This window comes from Symphalangus syndactylus, chromosome 12, assembly GCF_028878055.3.
Source record: "Symphalangus syndactylus isolate Jambi chromosome 12, NHGRI_mSymSyn1-v2.1_pri, whole genome shotgun sequence".
Lineage (NCBI taxonomy): Eukaryota > Metazoa > Chordata > Mammalia > Primates > Hylobatidae > Symphalangus > Symphalangus syndactylus.
Genome location: NC_072441.2, coordinates 46,010,218 through 46,034,911, shown reverse-complemented (window position 1 = coordinate 46,034,911; position 24,694 = coordinate 46,010,218). Strand labels below are relative to the sequence as shown.

The 24,694-nt window shown below is 36.7% G+C and overlaps 1 protein-coding gene across 6 annotated transcripts in view; it reads right to left on the bottom strand.

Annotated features, from left to right (window-relative positions):
- The window catches only part of RPAP2 (RNA polymerase II associated protein 2), a 137,825-nt gene that overhangs the window by 95,230 nt on the left and 17,901 nt on the right, over positions 1-24,694 (bottom strand). For all 6 annotated transcript variants that reach the window (XM_063625484.1, XM_063625485.1, XM_063625486.1 and 3 more), the window contains exons 7-10: positions 21,103-21,138; positions 17,401-18,331; positions 8,335-8,417; positions 5,373-5,453 (exon numbers count right to left, since the gene is read on the bottom strand). In XM_063625484.1, the coding sequence (XP_063481554.1) occupies positions 5,373-5,453; positions 8,335-8,417; positions 17,401-18,331; positions 21,103-21,138 (1,131 nt within the window). The remainder of the gene's footprint in view (positions 1-5,372; positions 5,454-8,334; positions 8,418-17,400; positions 18,332-21,102; positions 21,139-24,694) is intronic.

The window sequence follows — 24,694 nt, the reverse complement described above, 5'->3', positions numbered from 1 at the left end:
AAAAATATGAAAATTAGCTGGGTGTGGTGGCACACGCCTGTAATCCCAGCTACTTGGGAGCCTGAGGCAGAATTGTTGGAACTCAGGAGGTGGAGGTTGCAGTGAGCCAAGACTGTGCCACTGCACTCCGGCCTGGACGATAGAGCAAGACTACAACTCAAAAAAGTATTTCCTTTTCTATTATACTCAAATCTCCTAGAGTTAAGACAGATTTAAAATTTCATAATTCACTTATACATTCACCAAAAATGTATTTAGAGTGTCTGCTGTATTATCACTGTTCCAGGCACTGGAAAGAACACAAATAAGAGGTTTTGCTTTCATTTCATTTCGAAGTACTTCTAGTAGCAAACTAGCAAAATTTTACCTGTTTTCATATTTTTCCTATTGTTGAGCCAAAATAATTTCCAGCACAGATGCTAAATGAATGTATTTACTATTGTTTGAGTGACAATTCAAAAGGGAAACAGTAATATTTGATAGAAAACATTTAAAAAGCAGATTTTTCAGGACAGGTATGGTGGCTCATGCCTGTAATACCAGCATTTTGGAAGTCTGAGGCAGGCACATTGGTTGAGCTCAGGAGTACGAGACCAGCCTGGGCAACACGGTGAAACCTCGTCTCTACAAAAAATACAAAAATTGGCGGGGCATGCTGGTGTGTGTCTGTAGTCCCAGCTACTCAGGAGGCTAAGATGGGAGGATTGCTTGAGCCCGGGAGGCAGAGGTTGCAGTGAGTTGAGATCATGACAGTGCAGTCCAACCTGGGTGACAGAGTGAGACTGTCTCAAAAATAAAAATAAATGAAAAGCAGATTTTCAAAACATAATCTGAAATTCATACAGATTGAAATACCTTGATTCATCACTGATTAAATTTAAAATGGACTTTTGTGTAAAAATAAATTTAATTCAAATCTAATTTAGAAAAATATCTTGATTCAACACGGATGACAGTGAATCATTATCAAGCAGATTCTGATGGAACCTGCTTTACACTATGACAGGTAAACCAATGTAACATTCCAGATAGCAGATTTGTAATGCAATTCAGTGGAAAAGACAGCTCTATTCACTGGGGAAATTCTCATAGAGCCGAAAAAGCTGCTTTTTATTTAGGTCCCAAAATAGGCTCTCAACTCTGGCTACATATTAGAATCATCTGGGAGGGCTTTTAGAAAATACTAATGTCTGAGCCCAACCCTAGCAGAATGAAACTCAATCTCTAGGGTCGAGCCGGACATCTATAGTTGTTAAAAGCTCCCCAGGTAATTCTGATGCACAACTGGCTTGAGAATCACTGTTCTACAAGTTCCTATTATTGATTGCCATTTCAGAGAGAAGGATATGGTTATTTATGTCACCTCTTTCCCACTATCAGTATTGATTGAAAAGATTTCTCAACAATAGTTACTGTCATCAATATGGCATTTTTCCAGAAGCTTCACCTGGCAGCCCTAGCCTACAAACTGTTGCAGACCTGCCAACGTTCTCCAGAATCTGGAATCTGAAGATTTCAAATCAGCTGTCTTATCAGAGGTCATTCTGTATTCTAAGCTTGAATACAGGACTTTTCTGAAGGACAGTGAAGCCAATTTAAGCAATTTTTATCAAAGCTACAGACTTTGACTTACTAAAGAGTAAAGATTTTCAAAAATAACACCAAGGTTTTTGGAACAGAATTTTATAACACCTCCTACCAAAATAAAGCATACTTTTATGGGCTTATTTTCCCAAAGCTTTTTATTAAATTTCAAACATATATAAAAGTAGAGAGAATATAAAATAAATTCCTATATACACATCACAACTTTGACAATTACCAACTCCCAGCTAATCATGTTTCTTCTATACAACCCCACATTCAGCACTACTGCTAATCTAGGTAATTTTGAAGCAAATCTCCGATGTCATATAATCAAGTCTTTAAATAATGCAGAAAGTAACTAGAAGGGACTTAGAGCCAGAAAACAGGAATGACAGAAAAAAGTCATAATAGTTTATAAGAGGAAAAGGGTATTTGAATGTCTCCTCATATCTGCAGTGCTGGGATTACAGACATGAGCCACTGTGCCTGGCTGTATTTTTCATTAATAATAATAATATTTTAAAAAACACAAATTAGTCACTACTTATCAATTCTATGGTGGAAAAATAAAAGAGGTCCTTAGATGTAGGAGAAAAAAAAAAAGCAACTGTGAAGAATCACTACAATAGAAATGTCACTATTACCAGTCTCCATTCAGTAAAAGTTCTAAAATCATTGACTGGCTGCCAGAAGGGAGCAGGCAGGAAAACCAAGGGACTGGGAAGGTCAGTGAGGTATTTGTCCCAAAGTTATTATTTTTTGCATTATGCCCTGCAGCAGTAGGTTCTTAGCTTTCACTACCCCTTAAAATCACCTGGAGAGCATTAAAATCCTGTCCCTTGAATGCCATATGCCAAACCAATTAAATCAGAATCCTTGGGGGATGGGGGGGTTGTGGGGGGGGGAGGGTAGGACCCAGGTGGCATTTTTAAAAGGCTCCCTAGGTGATTCTAATAAGCTTCCAAATTTGAGCAAATCTCACTGATGAGAAGTATCTGGGGTAGCCTAACATTTTTTCCCTAAAGTTTCTAGTAACTTTTGAGAATCTCAGAATAGTTTTTTAAAAGAGACATGAAATTAGATCTATAGAAAAATATTGTTCTAAAAAATATAGACAAAGTAAATTAAATTGCTAGTTAACTTATTCTACATAAGCTAGATAAAAAATGTGTAGTTGGAGACCATAGGGCTTATTCTAATCTTTCCTGATATGTACAGCATAACTTTATCAGTTTGCTCAGAATGGTAATTAAATAAGTGTTGTCTGCAGGAAGGTGAATGGCAAGTCCTTTGAAAATCAATGAAATGGTCAGGAGCTGTGGCTCTTGCCTGTGCCTGTAATCCCAGCACTTTGAGAGGCAGCAGGATCCCTTGAGGGCAGGAGTTCAAGACCAGCCTGGGCAACATAGTGAGCTAGCCCCCTATCTCTACAGAAAACTTAAAAAAAAATTAGCCAGGCTGCTGCTTGAGCCCAGAAGTTAAGGCTGCAGTGAGCCATGATCGCATCACTGAACTCTAGCCTGGGCAACTGAGCAAGACCCTGTCTTTAAAAAAAAAAAAAAAATCAGTGATCAGCCTCTGCCTGATCTGACCTTCATCTTCCCTCACTCGACTTTGTTAGTATGATGATATTCACTCCCTGATAAATCTTGAACAAATCCTAAACTTCAGTGTTTCCATACTGTGTATATCTATTTAAACTTTATCATCAGTGTAGACAGTTGTTAAATACTTCTTATCTCCTTTTGGATGCATGGTTCTGTGATAGGTATAAGACAGTGTACCTAAAAAATGTCTCTCGTCATTACTAACAGGACACACAGCATGCAGACAAGTTCAGCTTTGGACTTGTTATTTTGCTCAAATCCTCTTTTGGCAAAGGCCAAGGCCAATCTGAGGATTGACATCCCTGAACTTGTGAGTGATCAATAATCTTCAAATTGCATAGTTTTCATGACACCTAATGAGGGTAAAAATCTTAGTAATTAGAACAATCATATCATTCAGTTTATCATTACCTAAACATTCACTTTCAAATATAAACATCCTAGATAAAATGAAGTGAAAATGTCTTTATGTGCTTGTTTTATCAGCCAACTGAAGAGTAAAATACCACAATAATTAATGATGCCTGTGAAAGCTTAATTTTAAGTATAAAACAATCAGTAATAACTTTCAATTATTTAGGAAAATAGATTGATAGTTAATACAAATATTGAATACACTAGATTACTTTCTCAAGAACATGTCTTGGGAATAGGTTAATAAAAATTTAAATAATCTAAAACAGAATAATAGACATTAGATTTTATAATAATGCAAACTTTGCAGAAATGTATTACCTACTAGTAGTCACAACATTAAAGAAAATAACCTTGAAGACCTATATTTAAATTTCTGTTGGGGAATTGATGATGAATGAAAATCAATGTCCCCTCAAACTATCATGAGTTGGAAAAATTCCTAAATTATATATAAACAACAGATATATAATAATCTAAATATAATATCTAATCATGATATTAAAAAGTGTTAAGATAAAACTTAGAGAAAACTGAGATATCCCAAGTACATTTTGTTTAGTCAAAGTTCACTACAGAAGACTCTAGAAGAATGTTTTAAGACATCTATAGTTTTGAATCTATGAAGGTTTGATAGTTTAATGTAAATTATTACAAATTATCCTTTTCAGCAGCTGAAGACAATTCTTTGAAGACAAATAATTTTTGAGGTTTGCCTTAAACTATGAATTCTAGATACAAAGCTCTTTCTAGTAAAAGCCTTATTGAAAAACTTTTTCCTGAATTACTTTTGGCATACAAAAAGGTTACTGATGTTTTTAAATGTGCCAGTTTAAAATGATTGTCTATTAGGTGTTACTAATGTACAGTATGTGACTGCAAGAGAAATCTAACAGCTAACCGTGCCAAGAAACTGTTCCTGTACTATAATTTTACACTTCTAAAATCTGACTGCGATTGTTGACAACAATAAACTATAATAATAAATATATATGATAAATTTCTTGGATGAATTAATTCTTCCACCATAGAAGTTTATTCTGTGTCATTGCAACATTAGCCACAGGCAAATGTTAATTTTAATATTTGGTCACTGGCATTTGGCTGAAATGTGTATTTGGTACACCTCTACTAATAAGGCATTTAGAGGCTTATTGCTATGCTTTTTGGTAGACAGAACCTAGTCTTAGCCTGATTGAGTATTTTTATCTTGATAGTTTTAGGAAAAATCACAACAGTTTCACTCACAATTGATATCAATTCTCTATTCTCCCTTCCTTTATAGTTCTTAGCACTTTAAGTCTGTTCTGTGTAATTCAATATTAAATTGCCCACCGTCTTGTACTGTTTACTGTACTTACATGATCTTCACACAGGAGAGTTCTTCCTTTCGGGTGGCATTATGTTTCTTTTACATTACCCATAGTGCCTGGTGCAGTGTGGGTCAGCCAATATATATTTACTATTTCACTTAAGCCCATAGTATTACTGGTTTTGTGTCATAGATATAATTTTCCTTCTCAATTTTAGGCTATTCCATAAATAAACTATCCAAAGTGAAATATATAATGGCTTGAGCAAATAAAGGTTGCATTCAATAGAAGAGAGAAATCATGTTGTTTAGTGGAGGAGAAAACAGAATACCATATTTAGATCTGTGACATTGAAAGATAAGTCACTTACTTTCTCTGTGCCTTTGGATTCTGCAAGGCAATAAATAAAGTCAAAATAATTGAGAAGGATAATTGTAATATAAATACTAACCTGAAAGTTCGAACAAGATTTTTAAGTTGTGTGTAAATATCTCCCAATGTAATGTGAAGAGGAACCAGAAGTCCAGGCAATCTGAAAATTAAAAAATTACATTTATTTTAAAACAAACTTAATTATATGGAAACATTTTTTTGGGTCATGCCTAGATCTGAATTTTCCATAGGTAATAATGGCATTTAGGTGGAAGCAGTCATTATTTAAAGGTTAACCTAGGTTATGATTGGTGAGAACTCATAAGGAAACATTCATAGTAACCCCACACTCCACTTTGTAGTCTGTTACTGAGTGTGAAGCACTGAAACGCAAAATCATTTTGGCAGCTATTTAAATTCTTGTCCCTAGTTTTACTTACCTGTTTTTTTCAAATATTGGACCAAGATGGAAAGAACACAACTGCCCCCAAAATGGTCCAATCTGAGAGTGTGGTGTATTTTTCCTTACTAAATCCCCACGGTGAGAGTGAAAATTAGTACCTTTTTAGGAAGCAATTTGACAATATATATTAACAGTTTAAATGTGTTTGACCCAATAGTTTTACTATGAAAAAAATTTATTCTAAGGAAATAATCAGATGAACATAAAAAATATGCTTGTTGCAGAAATAGTTTTAGTAGTGAAAAATCGGAAACAAATGTGTATCAATAGGTGATTGGTTAGATAAATTATGATATACCCACTTAATAGAATAAGACATTTAAAATAATGTGAATCTATTTTTTAATATAAATAGGTATTCATGATAGATGTGAAGTGAAAAATGTATATAGTATTATCCTATTTTTATAAAAACATGTATTATATAATAGCATTGTACTTCATATATAACACATATCAAGCATATTTAATTCCTTCTAGGTTTAGCCACAGAGAGAACCAAATAGAATGAATATACGTATGCCATATATATGTCAGGGATATACATCAAAATATTAATAGTAGTTATTGTTGAGTGGTGGGATTACAGGTAATTTTTACTTCCTTCTTTAAACTATTTTGTACTGCCTCATTTTCTAAAGTATGTGTTACTTTATATTTTTTAAGCTTCTTTTTAAGACCAGTGTGATAGTATAAAAAAGTTTCACACGTTCCAAAATAGAAAGAATAGTAATAATCCCATATATCTATTTCCAGATTCAATTTCTTAATTTTTGCTGTATTTGCTTCATTTTTCATTCCCTTCAGCACCCAGGCTGGAGTGCAGTGGCATAATCCAAATGTCAGGCAATAACAAATGCTGGTGAGAAATGTGGAGAAAAGGGAACCCTCATACAGTGTTGGTGGGAATGTAAATTAGTACACCCACTATGGAGAACTGTTTAATCACAAGCATAATCATAGCTCACTGCAGACTCAAACTCTTGTGCTCAAGCGATCCTCCACTTCAGCCTCCTGAGTAGTAGCCCCACAACACCCGATTTTTATTTTTATTTATTTTTTTGAGATGGAGTCTCACTCTGTTGCCCAGGCTGGAGTGCAATGGCGTGATCTTGGCTCACTGCAAGCTCCGCCTCCCAGGTTTGGGCCATTCTTCTGCCTCAGCCTCCTGAGTAACTGGGACTACAGGCACCCGCCACCATGCCCGGCTAATTTTTTTTGTATTTTTAGTAGAGATGGGGTTTCACTGTGTTAGCCAGGATGGTCTCGATCTCCTGACCTTGTAATCTGCTTGCCTCAGCCTACCAAAGTGCTGGGATTACAGGCATGAGCCACCACACTAGGCCTAATTTTTATTTTTATTTTTGTAGAGATGGGGTCTTACTATGCTGCCCAGGCTGGTCTTGAACTCCTGGCTTCAGGTGATCCCCTTGCCTCGGCCTCCCAAAGTTCTGGGATTACAGGCATGAGCCACCACGCCTGGCACATTTTTTTCTTATTTTGTAGTAATATTTTAAAGTAAATCCCTGTTGTCGTGTCATTTGACCCCTAACTGTTTCCATTTTTATCTCTAAATACAAAGGCGCTTTCTTATATAATCACAATAAAATGATCATAACCATCCAAATTAACAATTCCTTAGTGTCATCTAATATACAACGTATTTAATTTCCTCTGATACTCTGAAATAAACACTTTTTGCAACTGGTTGGTTCAAATAAAAAACCAAAAAAGGTCTAACTTGATAATGAGAAAAAAACCCAACAGCTTTCATAAACAAACAACAAAAAACTCCTATACCATAATTAGTTTTGTCTTCACTCTTCTTTATGCCTTGGTTAATGTGAAATGTTTTCCGTATTTTCAAACTGCTACAAAATAAAACTTCATATTCACAACCCTTAAATAATGACTGACACACTTTTCCATGTTTTCTGCTAAAATAAGAAAATGCAGATTGAAAAGTTCAACACAGCCCTCATACCTCTGGAAAAAAAAAATCTTCAAGTTCTTTTTGAAAGAAAAACCAAGATAGCAATTTTTAAATGTCATTTATGACTCGGCTAATTACAAGACCAATAATTTCCACCACGGGAAGTTTAAAGCTAAAGTGCAACGTTGAGCTGAACAAAAACTCATGTTGCTGAGTGTGAAATGGTTCTAAGGATATGCATGCAGAGTGAGTTAACAGACCCTTAAAACTTTGTAATAACATCTTATTTACATCTGAAACTGCTGTGACACATTTACCGCAAATCAGTATTTAAATGGATCTAGCTTTGATATTTTTTCCCTGACTTCACTAATTAGGTGGGAGTAAGGTAGTTTGGTCTTCTAAACCCACAATCTCAACCTTCCTCTTTATGATGTGCCTCTGTGTCCTCTACACAAAAATTTGTATTTCTTGGATAAAATATCTTAAAAACCCAAATTTCTCAAGTGAAGAAATCCATGTAAACTTTTCACATTATTTTTCAAAATGTTCAAAATCTGAGGATAATACTTACACATTATGAGCTCATAAATGTCAAGTTAATTTAAAACTACTACAAAGCTGGAATGGCAATTATATACTTACACTTTACTCAACTTTTCAAGTACGATGCGTTTTCTAATCTGGTTCTGGGAACTTGAGTCTATCAGTGGAAAGGTGGAATCATGCTGAATCATATTTTTAAACAAAGCAAAACAGAATCATAAGTTTACATTCTTTCTTTGATAAGTAGAACAATAAACATTAAAACACAAAAGTTTGTATCTGTGGCATAGTAGGAAAATAACTAGACTTGAGAATTGGATTTAAATTTGAGTATCAACTCAGTTGTTAGGCTGTTGTGAACTTGCTTGAGTCATTTGCCCTCTTTGGAGAGTTAGTTTTCTCATCTTTATAATTGGGACATTAATACCTCCTTTATTAAATAATAAAATGTAAACAAAAAGATTTTGTAAACTGCTAAGTGCAGTAGGGGATTAAAATATTAAAATTATCAAATACTATAAATATATTATGAGGAGTTCAGTCATTATGTCATTTGACCCCTAACCATTCTAGAAATGGCAGACAAGATAATTCAAACCGACTCTCTCTCTGAGAACAAAAAAGTTGGGGGAAAACAATCCACATTTGTTTGAAACACATTTGTTAGCATCAGAGAGCTAACGAGGCTATAAAGAATTACAGTCTGAGATCCTGGAGAAGGTAATTACAGATAGAGCACTAATTTTCTATTTAGATATTGAGAAATTGAGCAGTTTTTCTAATAAAAAGAGTTCAGGGTATCCTTCAAGAAGGGAGGGGTACGGGCAACCTTCCCCAAATATGAGACCAGGACTTGGAAAGACCGTACTCTAGGAATAACAATAAGAATAGGAAATAGACTAGTTCTTTCAGGGAGTGAATCCCACCTTGAAATCATCTTAATCTCTGATTACATTACAGTGACATGGAACTGCTACAAATCATAAAAGCAAATATAAATCTATTCTAGAGGAAGATAACATCATCCTGAGTCTCCAGTTATGTCTGTAATTTTTAGTATACAATGTTTGGCATGTAATAAAACAAGACAATATGATAAAAATCTGAAACAGCTTACAGAGATCAATCCTCAGGGAATCTAAATAATGAAGTTATCAGCATTATTTAAAATAAATGTTTAATATATTCAAAGAAAAATTAAAAGGTTGAAAATTTTTGACAGATAACTGGAAACTACATAAAATAACAAAATGAAAACCCTAGAACAGAAAAATACAGTATTTAAAATTAAGAACTAATGGGTAGACATAAAAGCATAGTAGAAATGGCTGAAGAGAGAATGCTGAATAAGAAAATATCCAGAATGAAGCACAGTCACCACTCCCCAAACACATAATGTAAAGCACAAAGGAGATTAAGAGACCTACAAGATACAGTAAAAAAAAGACTAAAGAGAAGAGGCAGAATGGAATAGAAGCAATATCTAAGAGATAACTGGGAACATTCCAAAACTTACAAAAAAAAACCTTAAAAGAAGCTAGAGGAAGAAAACACAATACTTTCAAAAGAGTAGCAATAAGAGATACAAATGGAAGCCAAAAGACAAGGGAATGATATTTTCAATGGGCTGAAAGAAGATAACTGCTCATCTAAAATTCAATATAGAAAAATATCTTTCAAAAGTGAAAGTAAAATAATTTTCTGCCTAAGAAAAACTGAGAAAATTCATTATCAACTGATACTAAGAGAAGTATATTCTTCAGGCGCAAGGCAAATGATCTCAGATGAAGAATGGGGATAGAAGAAGGAATGAAAAACAATGAAAGAGTAATTAATTGAATAAATCCAGCTGAGTATTGGCTATAAATAATCTTGCAATATATTTGAAATTTAGAGAAAATAAAAATATCCAATAATAGAACATAAGTCAAGAGGGATAGATGGAGTTAAATCATTCTAAGGTGCTAATTGTCCAGGAAGCAATAAAAGTATTAACTTACATTAAACTTTAATAAGACAAAGATTCAGGTTTTAACACTTAGGGTAACCATTTAATGATCAATAAAAGAGTATATAAAAACAATTTAACAGAGGCTAAAAAATGGAATAATGATTCAATGCAAAAGAAAGCAAGAGAGAAAAGGAAGACAGAATAAGTGGGACACATAGAAAGAGGAGTGAGATGGTAGATTTAAACCCAAATACTGTATACCAATTGTGACATGAAATGCGAATAGATTAAATTCTCCACATAAAGGACAAAGATTATCAATCTAGACAGATTGTCCTTGACCATATTAATACAAAAATGTTAATGTCAGCAAAGTAGACTGTAAAGAAAAAAAACAAATAGGTTGCTCCATAGTGATATGAGTTTCAATTTACCAGGAAGACATAACAATTTTACATTTATACCCAATAACATGGTCTCAAAAAGTAAAATTTGCAGAACTAAAAGTAGAAATAATCAATCTACAATTAAGGTGAGAGATTTTAACTCATCTTTCTCAGTGACTGATGGAATGAGCAGACCAAAACCAAAACCAAAACCACCACACCCCAACAGTGCTTCTCAAATGTTAATGTGCATGCTCATCTTCTGGGGATCTTGTTAAAAAGTAATTCTCATTCAGTAAATATGGGGTGGAGATAAGAGTCTGCATTTCTAACAAGCTTCTAGATGATGTTGATGCTGCTGGTTCTATGGACCACACGTTGTATAGTAAGCACTGTATTAGTCTATCTTTGTGTGTTTCTGAAAATTTACGTAACAAAAAGTTTTTAAAAATTGACTACCTACAGGCCAGGGATGGTGGTTCACACCTATAATTCCAGCACTTTGGGAGGCTGAGGCAGGTAGATCACTTGAGGTCATGAGTTCGAGATCAACCTGGCCTGGCCAATGTGAAACTGCGTTTCTACTAAAAATACAAAAGTTAGCCAGGCATGGCATGGGTGCCTGTAATCACAGCTACTTGGGAGGCTGAGGCAGGAAAATCGCTTGAATCGAGGAGGCGGAGGTTGCAGTGAGCCAAGATGGCACCATTGCACTCCAGACTGGGCAACAGAGAAAATTCCATCTCAAAAAAAAAAAAAAAAAATTGGCAACCCACAAAGAACATCAGAGGAAAAGATAGTTCAATGGGTGATCTTCTAAACACTTAAAGAACTAACATTAATTTTAGACACATTCTTCCAGAAATGGAGGGAACATTTCCCAACTTGTTTTACCAAATGATTACAACCAAAACCTGATAAAGATATTACAAGAAAGGAAAATTATAGGCAGTGCCAGGTATCTTCATTCTGAACAATTTTCACCCTTTTCCACCTGTCTTTGTACTTCAGAAGGCTGATCTGTATGGGCTGCATCAATGGGCTTCCTTGCTCTCTGGCTTTTATCTCAGTTTTGCCAATGAAGAATAAGAAACTGGATGGTGCAGAAGAGTCATTCCTGCTTGGTCCACTATACGCAGCACTTCCTTGGTACAAGACCTCATGGTCCACTCCTACCTTTTTCCTTGAGGTCTAGGGGTGGTGAGGGCTCTCAAACTATGATTAGTGTGTTCTTCCTTTGGTTTCCTTCATTCTGACCACACTTTGGAAAACAGTCCCACAATTAAACTTTCCTCAGATTAATTTGTACCATATGATTTATGATGAGACCATGACCAATTCATATGCTAATATCACTTATTCTGAAAATATGTGCAAAAATTCTAAGGCAAATATTAGGAGGACCAAATCCAGTATTATATAAAAAGGCTATTATAACTCAATCAAATTGAGTTTATTGTAAGAATGCAAAGTTGGTTTAATATTAAAAATAAATGTTAGGTCTGGGAAAAAATGGCAGATAGGAGGCAGGACTAACTTGCAGTTCCCACTTGGTCGGACACAGCGGCATGTGGAGACTCACATCATGAACTTTTGCTCCAAGAACTACTGCAGAAACATACCAGAAAAGGCAAGGAACTGTGAGTCAGCTTGCTTTCTCAGCTGGGAGGCCTGTAGCCTGGGGCAAGTTCTCAGCCCTGCTCACCAGCTGCCTGGAAATAAATTTGGTGCTGTTGTGGGGGCATGGTGGGAGTGAGTCTGGCCTTTTAGGCTGCAGGCTGTGTAGAAGCTGGGTGAGGCCTGTGGTTGCCAGCTTTCCCCCACTTCCCTAGTGACCTGTGTGACGCAGCAGAGTCAGTCATAATCCCCCTGGGAACATAACTCCATTGGCCTGGGAATCACACAATGGTACCCCCACCTGATGGTCTTTCTCTACTGGCCCTGGTAGCCAAAGACAAAAGACTTAATCTCTTGGGAGCTCTACGGCCCTGCCCACTGCCTGACCCCAGAGCAAGCTTGTATCCTCCCTATCCTACTGCAGCTGATGCACTCGAAAGTACCACCTCCTGGCTGGAGGCCAACCAACACAAAACCAGTGCACTTAAAAAAAACACAATTAAGGACCCTCACAGAGTCCACTTCACTCCTCTGTTACCTCCACTGGAGCAGGTGCTGGTATCCACAGCTGAAGACGGATCACATCACAGGACCCTTTGCAGACACTCCCTAGTACCAGCCAGAAGCTGGTAGCTCTGCTGGGTGGCTAGGTCCAGAAGAACAATAACAATCGCTGCAGTTTGGCTCTCAGGAAGCCCCATCCCTAGGGGAAGGAGGAGAGCACCAAATCAAGGGAGCACCCTGTGGGACAAAAGAATCTAAACAGCAGCCCTTGAGTCCCAGATCTTCCTTCTCACAGTCTACCCAAATGAGAAGGAACCAGAAAAACAATTCTAGTAATATGACAAAACAACGTTCTTTAACAACCCCAGAACATCACACTAGCTCACCAGCAATGGATCTAAACGAAGACAAAATCTCAGAATTGCCAGAAAAAGAATTCAGAAGGTCGATTATTAAGCTAATCAAGGAGGCACCAGAGAAAGGTGAGGTCCAACTTAAAGAAATAAAAAAAAATGATACAGGATGTGAATGGAAAAATCTCCAGTGAAATAGATAGCATAAATAAAAAACTATCACAACTTTGGGAAATGAAGGACATACTTAGAGAAATGCAAATGCAGTGGAAAGTCTCAGCAATAAAATTGAGCAAGTGGAAGAAAGAACTTCAGAGCTTCAAGACAAGGCTTTTGAATTAACCCAGTCCAACAAAGACAAAGAAAAAAGAATTTAAAAAAATGAACAAAGGCTCCAAGAAGTTTGGGATTATGTTAAACAAACAAACCTAAGAATAATTGGTGTTCCCGAGAAAGAAGAGAAATCTAAAAGTTTGGAAAACATATTTGAGAGAATAATCAAGGAAAACTTCTCCGGCCTTGCTAGAGACCTACACATCCAAATACAAGAAGCTCAAAGAACACCTAGGAAACTCATCATAAAAAGATCATTGCCCTGGCACATAGTCATCAGGTTATCGAAAGTCAAGATGAAGGAAAGAATCTTAAGAGCAGTGAGGCAAAAGCATCAGATAACTTATAAAGGAAAGCCTATCAGATTAACAGCAGATTTCTCAGCAGAAACCCTATAAGCTAGAAGACATTGGAGTCCTATCTTTAGCCTCCTTAAACAAAACAACTGTCAGCCAAGAATTTTGTATCCAGCGAAACTAAGGTTCATAAGTGAAGGAAAGATAGTCTTTTTCAGACAAATTCTGAGAGAATTCACCACTACCAAGTCAGCACTACAAGAACTGCTAAAGGAGCAATAAATCTTGAAACAAATCCTGGAAATAATACCAAAATAGAATCGCTTTAAAGCATAAATCTCACAGGACCTATAAAACAATAAGACAATGAAAAAAAAAGCTGTTCAGGCAACAAATAGCACGATGAATAGAATAGTACCTCACATCTCAATACTAACATTGAATGTAAATGGCCTAAATGCTCCACTTAAAAGATATGGAAAGGCAAAATTAATAAGAATTCACCAACCAAGTATCTGCTGTCTTCAAGGGACTCACCTGACACATAAGGATTCACATAAACTTAAGGTAAAGGGTAGAAAAACATATTCTATGCAAATGGACACCAAAAGTGAGCAGAAGTAGCTATTCTTATATCAGACAAAACAAACTTTAAAGCAACAGCAGTTTAAAAAGGCAAAGAGGGACATTATACAATGATAAAAGGACTAGTCCGATAGGAAAATATCACAATCCTAAATATATATGCACCTAAACCTGGAGCTCCCAAATTTATAAAACAGTTACTATTAGACCTAAGAAATGAGATAGAAAACAATACAATAATAGTGGGGGACTTCAGTACTCCACTGACAGCACTAGACAGGTCATCAAGACCTGTTCCTGAATGATCATTGGGTCAACAATGAAATCAAAGTAGAAATTAAAAAATTCCCCTGTGGTCTGAGAGAATATTTGATATAATTTTGATTACACCCTAGAACAAATGGATTTAACAGATATTTACAGAACATTCTACCCAACAACAGCAGAATATACATTCTATTCATCAGCACATGGAACAGTCTCCAAGACAGACCATAAGATAGGCCAGCTGAACTTTGTAACAATTCCAAATGAACAGGAAGTCTCCTGGCCAGAACTCAAGGGAGGGTGTGAATCTGGTGTGCAGACTCCACAGGCTGGGAGATGTGAAAGCCCTACTTGTTCTCACAGGTGAGAGGCTGGTAGCCTGGGGCAAGTTCTCAGCCCTTCCCGCCCACTGCCTATAAACAAACTTGGTGCTGTTTGGAGGGACATGGTGGGAGTGAGACAGGTCTTTTGGGTTGCATGCGAGCTGGGTGAGGCCTGCTGCCAGCTTCCCCCCACTTCCCTGACAACTTGCATGACACAGCAGAGGCAGCCATAATCTTCCTGGAATAGCTCCACTGACCTGGGAACCACACTCCCATCCCCCACAGCAGCCACAGCAAGCCCTGCTCAAGGAGAATCTTGAGCTCAGATGCACATAGCCCTGCCCCATGATGGTCCTTCCCTACCTACTCTGGTAGCTGAAGACAAAGGGCATATACTCTTGGGAGTTCTAGGGCCCTACCCACAGCCTGATCCTCCCTATATTACCACAACTGATGCTCTCTTGAAAGTGCCACCTTCTGGCAGGAGGCTAACCAGCACAAAAATAGTACATTAAACAACCAAAAGTAAGGATCCTCACAGAATCCATTTCACCCCCCTGCCATCTCCACCACAGCAGGTGCTGGTATTCATGGCTGAGAGATCTGCAGACCTGACCTAAGAGATTATCCAAGTGGTCAATAAGCAAATAAAATAGTGCTGAATTTATTAATCATCATAGAAATGTATTATAATCATAAACCAATACTACCAGAATGGCTAAAACTAACAATATCAAGTACCAGGGAGGATGTGGAGTCAAGGAAACTCCCATTTAGTAGTAGTGGAACTGTAAACTGGTACAACCACTTTGGAAAACCGTTTGGCATTATCTAATATAGTTGCATATATGCATATATGATAACCCAGTATTCCCAGACCTAGATACTTCAGAAATACATATGCATATTAGCAGAGAGATAAATACGAGAAAGTTCCTAAGAATATTGTTCATAATAGCCCCAAACTGAAAATAGTCTAAATGTCCATTAGCATAAATAAATGGTATATTTATATAATGGAATACTATGCAGCAATAAAAGAATGAACTACAGCTATATGCAACAACACAAATGACTCAAAAGTATAATACTGCATGAAATAAATTGGACACTAAGAATATATACTGTAAAAAAAAAATGACAGAACTAATCTGTGCTAATATAATATTAATTTTGGAAAGAGGTGCTGATTAGGAGGGGATATATATGGGGCTTTTAGTTTACTTGTAATGATCTATTTCTTGGCTTGGGTAGTGATTACATCAGGACATTCATATGTGAATACTCAAGAAATAATATAATTACTATCTGTGTTGTACTTCAATGGAAATGTTTTAACATGTTATGTAACATTTTTGGAAAATGTTATAAATTTTAAAAAGTCAAATTTCAGGAATTATTTTTTCCTTTTTAAGGCTAAAAAGCACAAAATGATAAAATAAGTGATGTTCTATGGTAGGTTTATGCAGCTCAGTGACAGAGATCAATGTTTCTCCCAGCTTAATATAAGTTTTGGATGATGTCTAATAATATACTTGAAATGATTTGAAGTAGGGTACTGGGCCAAGCAACACTCTATAGAAATATATTTCTAAATTCTTTACTACATTTCTACTTCTACCCTCTTTCCAAATCTCCAATGTGCTTTTAAATTTAGAGCCACATTTACTTAGGAATATTTGAGAACAAAGTTTTGTGGTAAAAACAAGGTTATTACCCATTCCTCTTCATGTTAAATGACTTCATTTTCCAGGGAGTACACATCAATCAAAGATGGGTAGTAGAAATATCAAAAGATACTCTCTAAATCTCAGTGGCACATTTTCAGTCTCTACATATGGGTACTATTTACTGAGTACCAATTATATGTCATGTACTGTGATAAATGCTTTACACACATTGTCTTTAAAACGAATAACAATTGAGCAAGAGAAGCTATTAATAGTCCCATTTACAGATGAGCAAACAGACCAAGAAACTAATTTTTCATACAGCTAGTAAATGACAAAACAGATGTTCAAATCTAGGTCTATCTGAATGTGCTTTCCATTCTCTTTGTCCATTATTTCCCAATAAGTCTCCTTTACAAACTATTTTCATCTATAATGTTTTAAATGGACATGCTTGCTAAATATTTTCCAATGTAACTAGCAAGTTTATTCCATGGCATGTACTTCCATTAAACACACACACAGACCCCATGTATAAATCTGAAAGAATATATACCGAAGAAAAAGCAAGCCTCTTCAGAGGCTTCATTTATTATATGAAGAATTAGGGAAAACTTTGTCCCACCATTTTAGGCTATTTTTACATTAGAAAAAAATATTGCACACTGATGAAAATTTACTAGGGGTAAACGTCAACTTATTTGTAAAATAGTAATGCCAACAGTGGAGATGGCACTGTAAATCAAAAGGCAGAATGACTAAAGAAACTATTTGAAAATTTAACAATTATCTCTTCAATATCCTTCCTGCTCCAAGATTTGCTGTGGTGAGTTTTCCAAATGTTAACGGCCTGGAAAAACTCAATGTCTGTAAGACATACCTCTTCTGAGTCTTGTGACTTGGTGGTTTCTTCATCCAAAACATACCGTCCTCTATAAAACTCCCTGATCCTCAGATTCAACTTTTCAGTTTCTTTTTTCAAATTCTTGTAACTCGGCAGTGGTTTAGTGGCTGTATCTGAGCCCCTAAAAGGTAAAGACTCATCCAAGCTGTTCTGAGATTCCCTCCAGGCAGGGGAATGACTATCTGGATCTGAGATTATGTCATCTTCATCAAGTTCTTCTTTAATCAGAGAAGCTTCGGGTTTCAGACACACAGAAGCATAACTCAGGCCATATAAAAACCTCAAAGTTTCTTCTGTCTTCCACTCAATCAAAGTCTCCTTCAAAACTTTAAGTAAGTTTCTCTTTCCAACTTCAGGACACACCTGCACTGAATTAGAGACTGACCTAGACACTTGGTTTGATTTGGCAAATTTTCTCCTAAAATGCTCTGCACTTTTCTTACTTATGCCTACTAGAGTTATTTCTGACCTACTGTATTCACTTTCAGAATTTTCTGAAGCTTTTAATCTTTCAGGCAAAGTCCTATTTGAAGAACTCTGAGTATTTACTTTCTGTAAAGGAAGTTCACATGTAGCATCTTTCTCCTGACTATCTAATTTGCAATTGCCTAACTGCTCAGTGACATCTACTACTGTCTGTTCTTTGTCTTTGTGTTTGGAGTTAGCTTTGTGACCAGCTTTCTTTTTCATTATGCTTTTTTGGTGCAGCTGTGGTCTAATACTTGTTGAATTTGGTCTGTTTCCTGGTAGAATGGAGGAAACAAAGTCTTGCTCATTCTCACTGCTACTATCACTGTGAGTGCTAGAAGAATTAGATTCATACTGCTTTTCAAAGTGGCTAGGATTGTCAATATCTGATGTTTTAATGGCTTTACTGCATAACTGTACTTCTTCTCCAGAATGGCCACTGTAGAATGAAAGAGAAATAAAATAACTAAATAACAAATAGCAAATAAAACCTGAAACAACAGGAAAGTAAAGTACCCCATAGTATTTATACATTGTAACTTTCAAGGTAGAAATTTTTATTCCCTAGACAAAACCTTATTTCTAGGTTCTGATACATAAATTTCAGAAGAAGCCTATAATTTCAGTACATCTATTAATAATATATTTTTTATATAGTTCTCCTTCTGTCTTCTTCCTTTGTCTTTTTCCCCCAATTATTTTAAAATTGTTACAAGAGTACAGCAAAACTTTTTTAAAAACTTGATAATGCTATCCTACTGCACTATTTGGATTTGCCTGTTGTTGCAAATATATATATAAATATATATAAAAATATGTAAAGTATATATAATATATAAATATATAAAAAATAAAGTATATCTTTATATGTACATATATTTACATATATATACTTATACATATATAATGTATACTATATATAATATATAAAGTATATATGTAGTTTAAAAAATATATAATATGAAAAATAATATAAACAAAGTCTCACTGTGTTGCCCAGGCTGGAGTGCAATGGTGCGAACTCAGCTCACTGCAACCTCTGCCTCCTAGGTTCAAGCGATTCTCCCACCTCAGCCTCCCAAGTAGCTGGGATTACAGGTAGGCACCACCACACCTGGCTAATTTTTGTATTTTTTTAGTAGAGATGGAGTTTTGCCATGTTGGCCAGGCTGGTCACAAATTCTCGGCCTCAAGTGATTTGCCCACCTTGGCCTCCCAAAGTGCTGGGATTACAGGCGTGAGCCACCATGCCCAGCTGACCTTTTTATTTTTTATTTTTCTATTCTATTTTATTTTTATTTGAGATGGAGTCGTACGTACTCTGTCACCCAGGCTGGAGTGCAGTGGCAAGATCTCGGCTCACTGCAACCTCCGCTTCCTGGGTTCAAGTGATTCTACTGCCTCAGCCTCCCAAGTATTTGGGATCACAGGTGCACACCACCATGCCCAGCTAATTTTTGTATTTTAGTAAAGACGGGGTTTCGTCATGTTGGCCAGCCTGGTCTCAAACTTCTGACCTCAAGTGATCCACCTACCTTGGCCTCCCAAACTGCTGGGATTACTGGCTGACCTTTTTTAAAAAAGTTTTTCTTTTGAATATTTTGGCTGAGTGTGGTGACTGACATCTGTAATCCCAGCACTTTGGGAGGCCAAGGCAAGTGGGTCACCTGAGGTCAGGAGTTCAAGACCAGCCTGGCCAACATAATGAAACCCTGTCTCTACTAAAAATACAAAAATTAGCCAGGAGTGGTGGTGCGTGCCTGTAGTCCCAGTTACTCAGGAGGCTGAGGCAGGAGAACTGCTTGAACCCAGGTGGCGGAGGTTGCAGTGAGCTGAGATCGCTTCACTGCATTCCAGCCTGGGTGATAGAGTGAGACTCTGTCTTGAAAAAAAAAAAAAAAAAAAGAAAATTTCATTATCGATTTCTTAAATAAAAAAAAAAAACAGGAATTGTGTATAGATTGGAAAAGATAAAATGATAAAAATAAATGGGTAAACATTTTCTAATTCTGGTTGATTGTTGTACAGAAAATTCTACAGAATGAAAATCACAGGAAAGTCATAGCAGAACAAGTTAGCAAATCAACATTTTTCAATAAAAGATATTTAAATTTGAAAATCCAGAGTTAAAACAACATGCTAACAATAAAAGACAAGTTTTCCCTGACAATGTTCTTCAATTTTCAGATTAGATTTGATTAAGATGAAGAATTACGAAAGAGGGAAGGCAACAGTAGCTTTGCCAATACAAACTTGAAACAAACAAGGATGCTCTCAAGCACAGACACATATCGAAACTTTAAAAGGTCAGGATGAAAAAGACTCTGGGTCAAGAAGTAAGCTGTGGGAAAATGTAAAGGAAAAAAAATATATATCTATATAAAAGTTGAAAGCAAGGTTGTGGATGGGAATGAAGAAAAAAGATGAAAAGTTAGTTTAGTCTTAGATACCATCTTTTAGTTAGAATCTAGCCTATATAGCCATGGGGCTGTCTCTTGCATCAGAAGAACAGTAAAAATTGGTGTAAGCTCAAAAAAATTAGAACAATTTAACTTTCATGTATTTCCTACTTTCTCTTGGAGTTTTAAGGCAATTATGTTTTTATACTACTCTGAAGCTATAAAGATATACATCAATAAATAAATATCTCTTATTTGTGCTCAACGCCCTGTGACTAAGGTAGTAACTATTAACTAGGAACATTTATTCTGAGAGTTAAGGGATGTGTTTTGAGAGATGGCCATGGTCAGGCAAACAATACCATGAGGAAAGTTTAGAAAGAAAATCACAACTTGGAATTTATATTAATGCTTTAGACGCTCTTTCAAATAATTAAGTAAGTGGTACATTACTGGCTTTGAAATCCTATAGGACTATAAAAACCTTTCAAAAAATGTAATAGGCACAATCTAGTTGACAAAGAAGCACGGTATCTGAGATGGAGGCTGTGTTTATGTCATATTTCAACAGGTTAAATTAGATTTCCTCGGGAGGAACAGCTGTACAATAAATCATACAGATCAAACACATCATCTTACCATCACAAAAGAAAAAGCTGAACAAGTCAAATATTTCTTTGTGTGGGCTAGAATGGGACGCTTACATAATGTATCAGCACAGGAAGTCCAAGAGCTCATATTACCTGCTTCACTCCTAATGTTTCTATTAACATAAATATATAAATGGTAAATGATACTGATTCAACTATACCTTTGTTCTTCCTTTAGCAGTTGAAAATCGGGATGCCTGTAACAAGAACATAGAAATAAAAATTAGGCTGGGTGCGGTGGCTCATGCCTGTAACCCCAGCACTTTGGGAGGCTGGGCAGGTGGATCACGAGGTCAGGAGATCAAGACCATCCTGGCCAACATGGTGAAACCCCATCTCTACTAAAAATACAAAAATTAGCTGGACATGGTGGTGCACGCCTGTAGTCCCAGCTACTCAGGAGGCTGAGGCAGGAGAATCGCTTGAACTGGAGAGACAGAGGTTGCAGTGAGCCGAGATTGCGCCACTGCACTCCAGCCTAGCGACAGAGCAAGACTCCATCTTAAGAAAAAAAAAGAAAAAAATTAAAGTACAAAGTACTGTGAAACTCATCAACAAGAAATCTGGATTAGTCTCTCTCTTACCTAAACTTTACTCACTTTTCAGGGTTAAGTTCAAATTCCACCAGCCCAGTAAAGTTTTCCTTGACTAACTTGGACTAAAGTAAATCCCTTCCCTAAATTCCAGAGTCATCATTGTCTGTACAATTAACATAATTAATCACCAACTCCTTTAAGGCCTACTACTAGAACCATTATCTAAATGTTTAACTTTTCTTTTTCTTTTTTTCTTTTTTTTTTTGAGATGGAGTTTTGCTCTTGTTGCCCAGGCTGGAGTGCAATGGTGTGATCACGGCTCACCACAACCTCCACCTCCTGGTTTCAAGTGATTCTCCTGCCTCAGCCTCTCGAGTAGTCGGGATTACAGGCATGCACCACCATGCCCGGCTAGTTTTGTATTTTTAGTAGAGATGGGGTTTCTCCATGTTGGTCAGGCTGGTCTTGAACTCCTGACTTCAGGTGATCTGCCCGCCTTGGCCTCCCAAAGTGCTGGGATTATAGGCATGACCCACTGTGCCTGGCCAATGTTTAACTTTTCATATGTTTAAGTCTGGTTTCTTAACTAGACTATAAGATCCTTAAAGGCAGAGACTGTTTATAATTCTGTTGGATTTCCTTTACATGGTCAGTAAGACTTTTTGCGTTAACTTCTGAGAAAGTAGTTACATTGGAGTAGTAGCAACCCCCTGCTCCCCACTGCCCCCACCTCAGCCTTCCACAGTGCTAGGATTACCAGGTATGAGCCAGCGCGCCTGCCAGACCTTACAATTTAGTAGAAAACAAACGTATATTCTAAGAGCTTTACAGATATTGATCCTCCTAACAATGATGTAGCTACTAATATTATCCCCATGTTATAGATAAGGAAACTGAGTACAGAGAGAATAAGCAATTTGCCCAAAATCACACAGCTAGTAAGTGGTGAAGCCAGGAATCAAATCTAGACAGTAAAGCTCATAATAACTACACTGTTATTCAAGACAGTATGTGTGAAATGCCATGAGAGATGTATAAGCTGCTACAAGAAATCAGAGAAGAAAAACTTCCTCCTGAGCCAATCAAAGGGAGTTTCAGAGAGGTGTCATTTCAGCTGGGCTTATAAAGATGGATACAGTCTGTATATAAAGGCATTTGAGGCTAATCCCATGAATCTCCACTCTGGGGTATTTACTCTACAAACCTCTCCCTTTTTTCTCTTTTTTTTTTAAAGCATGTAATCATGTTTAAATCTACCCAATCTCTTAAAAAAAAATCCTTTGATCATACAGCCCCTCCTCATTTCATCATAAGCCTTTATTAAAGAAGTCTGCCCTCATCATTTTCAACTTCCATATTTCCTACTCAGTTATCAACTTTCTGCCTTCTGGAATCTGTACTCATTACTCTCCTGAAATGGCTCTCACTGAAATCACCAATTACTATAAGACTGCTAATAGATATTTTTCAGGCTTTTTTAAGATAGAGGGAAAATAATCAATATGAAAGGATATCTCAAAGGAGGCAGAATACAAATAAATCATAAAGCAAGGCCCAGGAGAGAAAGTGGAATCAGTAAGATAAAGGAGGGTACTTTATCAGCAATGAGGCAGAGAAATGAGAGCCTATATGAAGAAAATAATGTTGAAGGAGTTTCTGCTGGATGCCCTCAATTGGTTCAGTAAAGTGGGTTAAACTCTCTACTATGGTTGATGGTTGGTTCAAAGTTTGAGAGTAGAAAAGGTCTATTCTATAGTCAGTAAGAAAAAAAAAAGGTGGGAAAATCATAGTAGAGAGAACAGGGCCAAAGGAATACAAAGAATGTAGGCTTGGATATCAGGCAGACCTGGGTTTAAATCCCGAATCTATATATAACTAAGTGTCCTTGGGTGAGTCACCATACCACTCTGAGCCTCAGTTCCACCATCCATAAAGTGAGTAGCATAATATTTCCCCAGGGATGCTAAGAGGACTGAATTGAATGAGATAGCTTATCTAAAGTGCTAATGGTCTTATTTGAGAACTTTCCCCAAAATGTTCAGCAAGCTAAATAGGAAAAAAGTATGATTGGAGGTTGGGAAGGTTGACATGGCAGGTTAAGGGAGAAAGAATCTATAATTGTTTAAGAGGACACTGTAATCGCTGACTGTAGAGCTCAAGAAAACAAAAGTAAGAGGGTCTGCCAACTCAGAAGAATAGAGCTAGGCTAGAGATAGGAGGTCAAAATGAGGTCACAAAGCAGACTCAGGAGTGATAGCTACAGATTGAGATAGAGGTTGTGGTCAGAGACGGGAAGCTCTTATTTCAAGATCTTGAAGGCAGAATAGTTCCAAGCAAGAATGAGGTCCAAGTGTAGCTCAATCAAATGGTAATCAAAATATATAAACATTACTGTAAATTATGAATGCAATTTAAGACAGCTTTATGCAACATCTCTGGCTATACAACTTGTTGTTTTTTGAGAATTAAAAGAAAATTATATCTTTAAAGAAGGCAAGGGAAAAAGCATAAGGTAGGCATCACCTACCATATGCTAGGTGGATTTTTTATATTGTAAAAGTTACCGTTTAATACATTTTTAGGTGTATAGTTCAGTAGCATGAAGTATATTTACACTGTTGTGCAACTATCACCACCATGCATCTCCAGCACTTTTTCATCTTCCCAAACTGTCTGCTAGGTGGTTTTACACATTATTTCATTTAATCCTCACACAATTTACAACTCTATTTTTATTTTTTTTGAGACAGAGTCTCACTCTGTTGCCTGGGCTGGAGTGCAGTGGCACAATCTCGGCTCAGTGCAACCTCTGCCTCCCGCGTTCAAGCGATTCTCCTGCCTCAGCCTCCTGAGTAGCAGGGATTACAGGCGCCCGCCACTACGCCCAGCTAATTTTTTGTATTTTTAGTAGAGACAGGGTTTCACCATGTTGGCCAGGCTGATCTTGAATTCCTGACCTCGTGATTCGCCCGCCTCGGCCTCCCAAAATGCTGGGATTACAGTTGTGAGCCACCGCACCCAGCCTTCAACTCTATTTTTATAGATGCGGAAATCGAAGTTTTGAGTGGTTAAATGACTTCCTAAGATCACATAGCTAACAAGTAGTAAATCTAGGATTCGATTTAGGCCAAGCTCTTTCTATATCCTGTTGCCTCTATTTAGTGTTAGAAAAGACCCAAAAAAGTTGTAAGGTTACCACCTTTGCTTAATCCCTTTC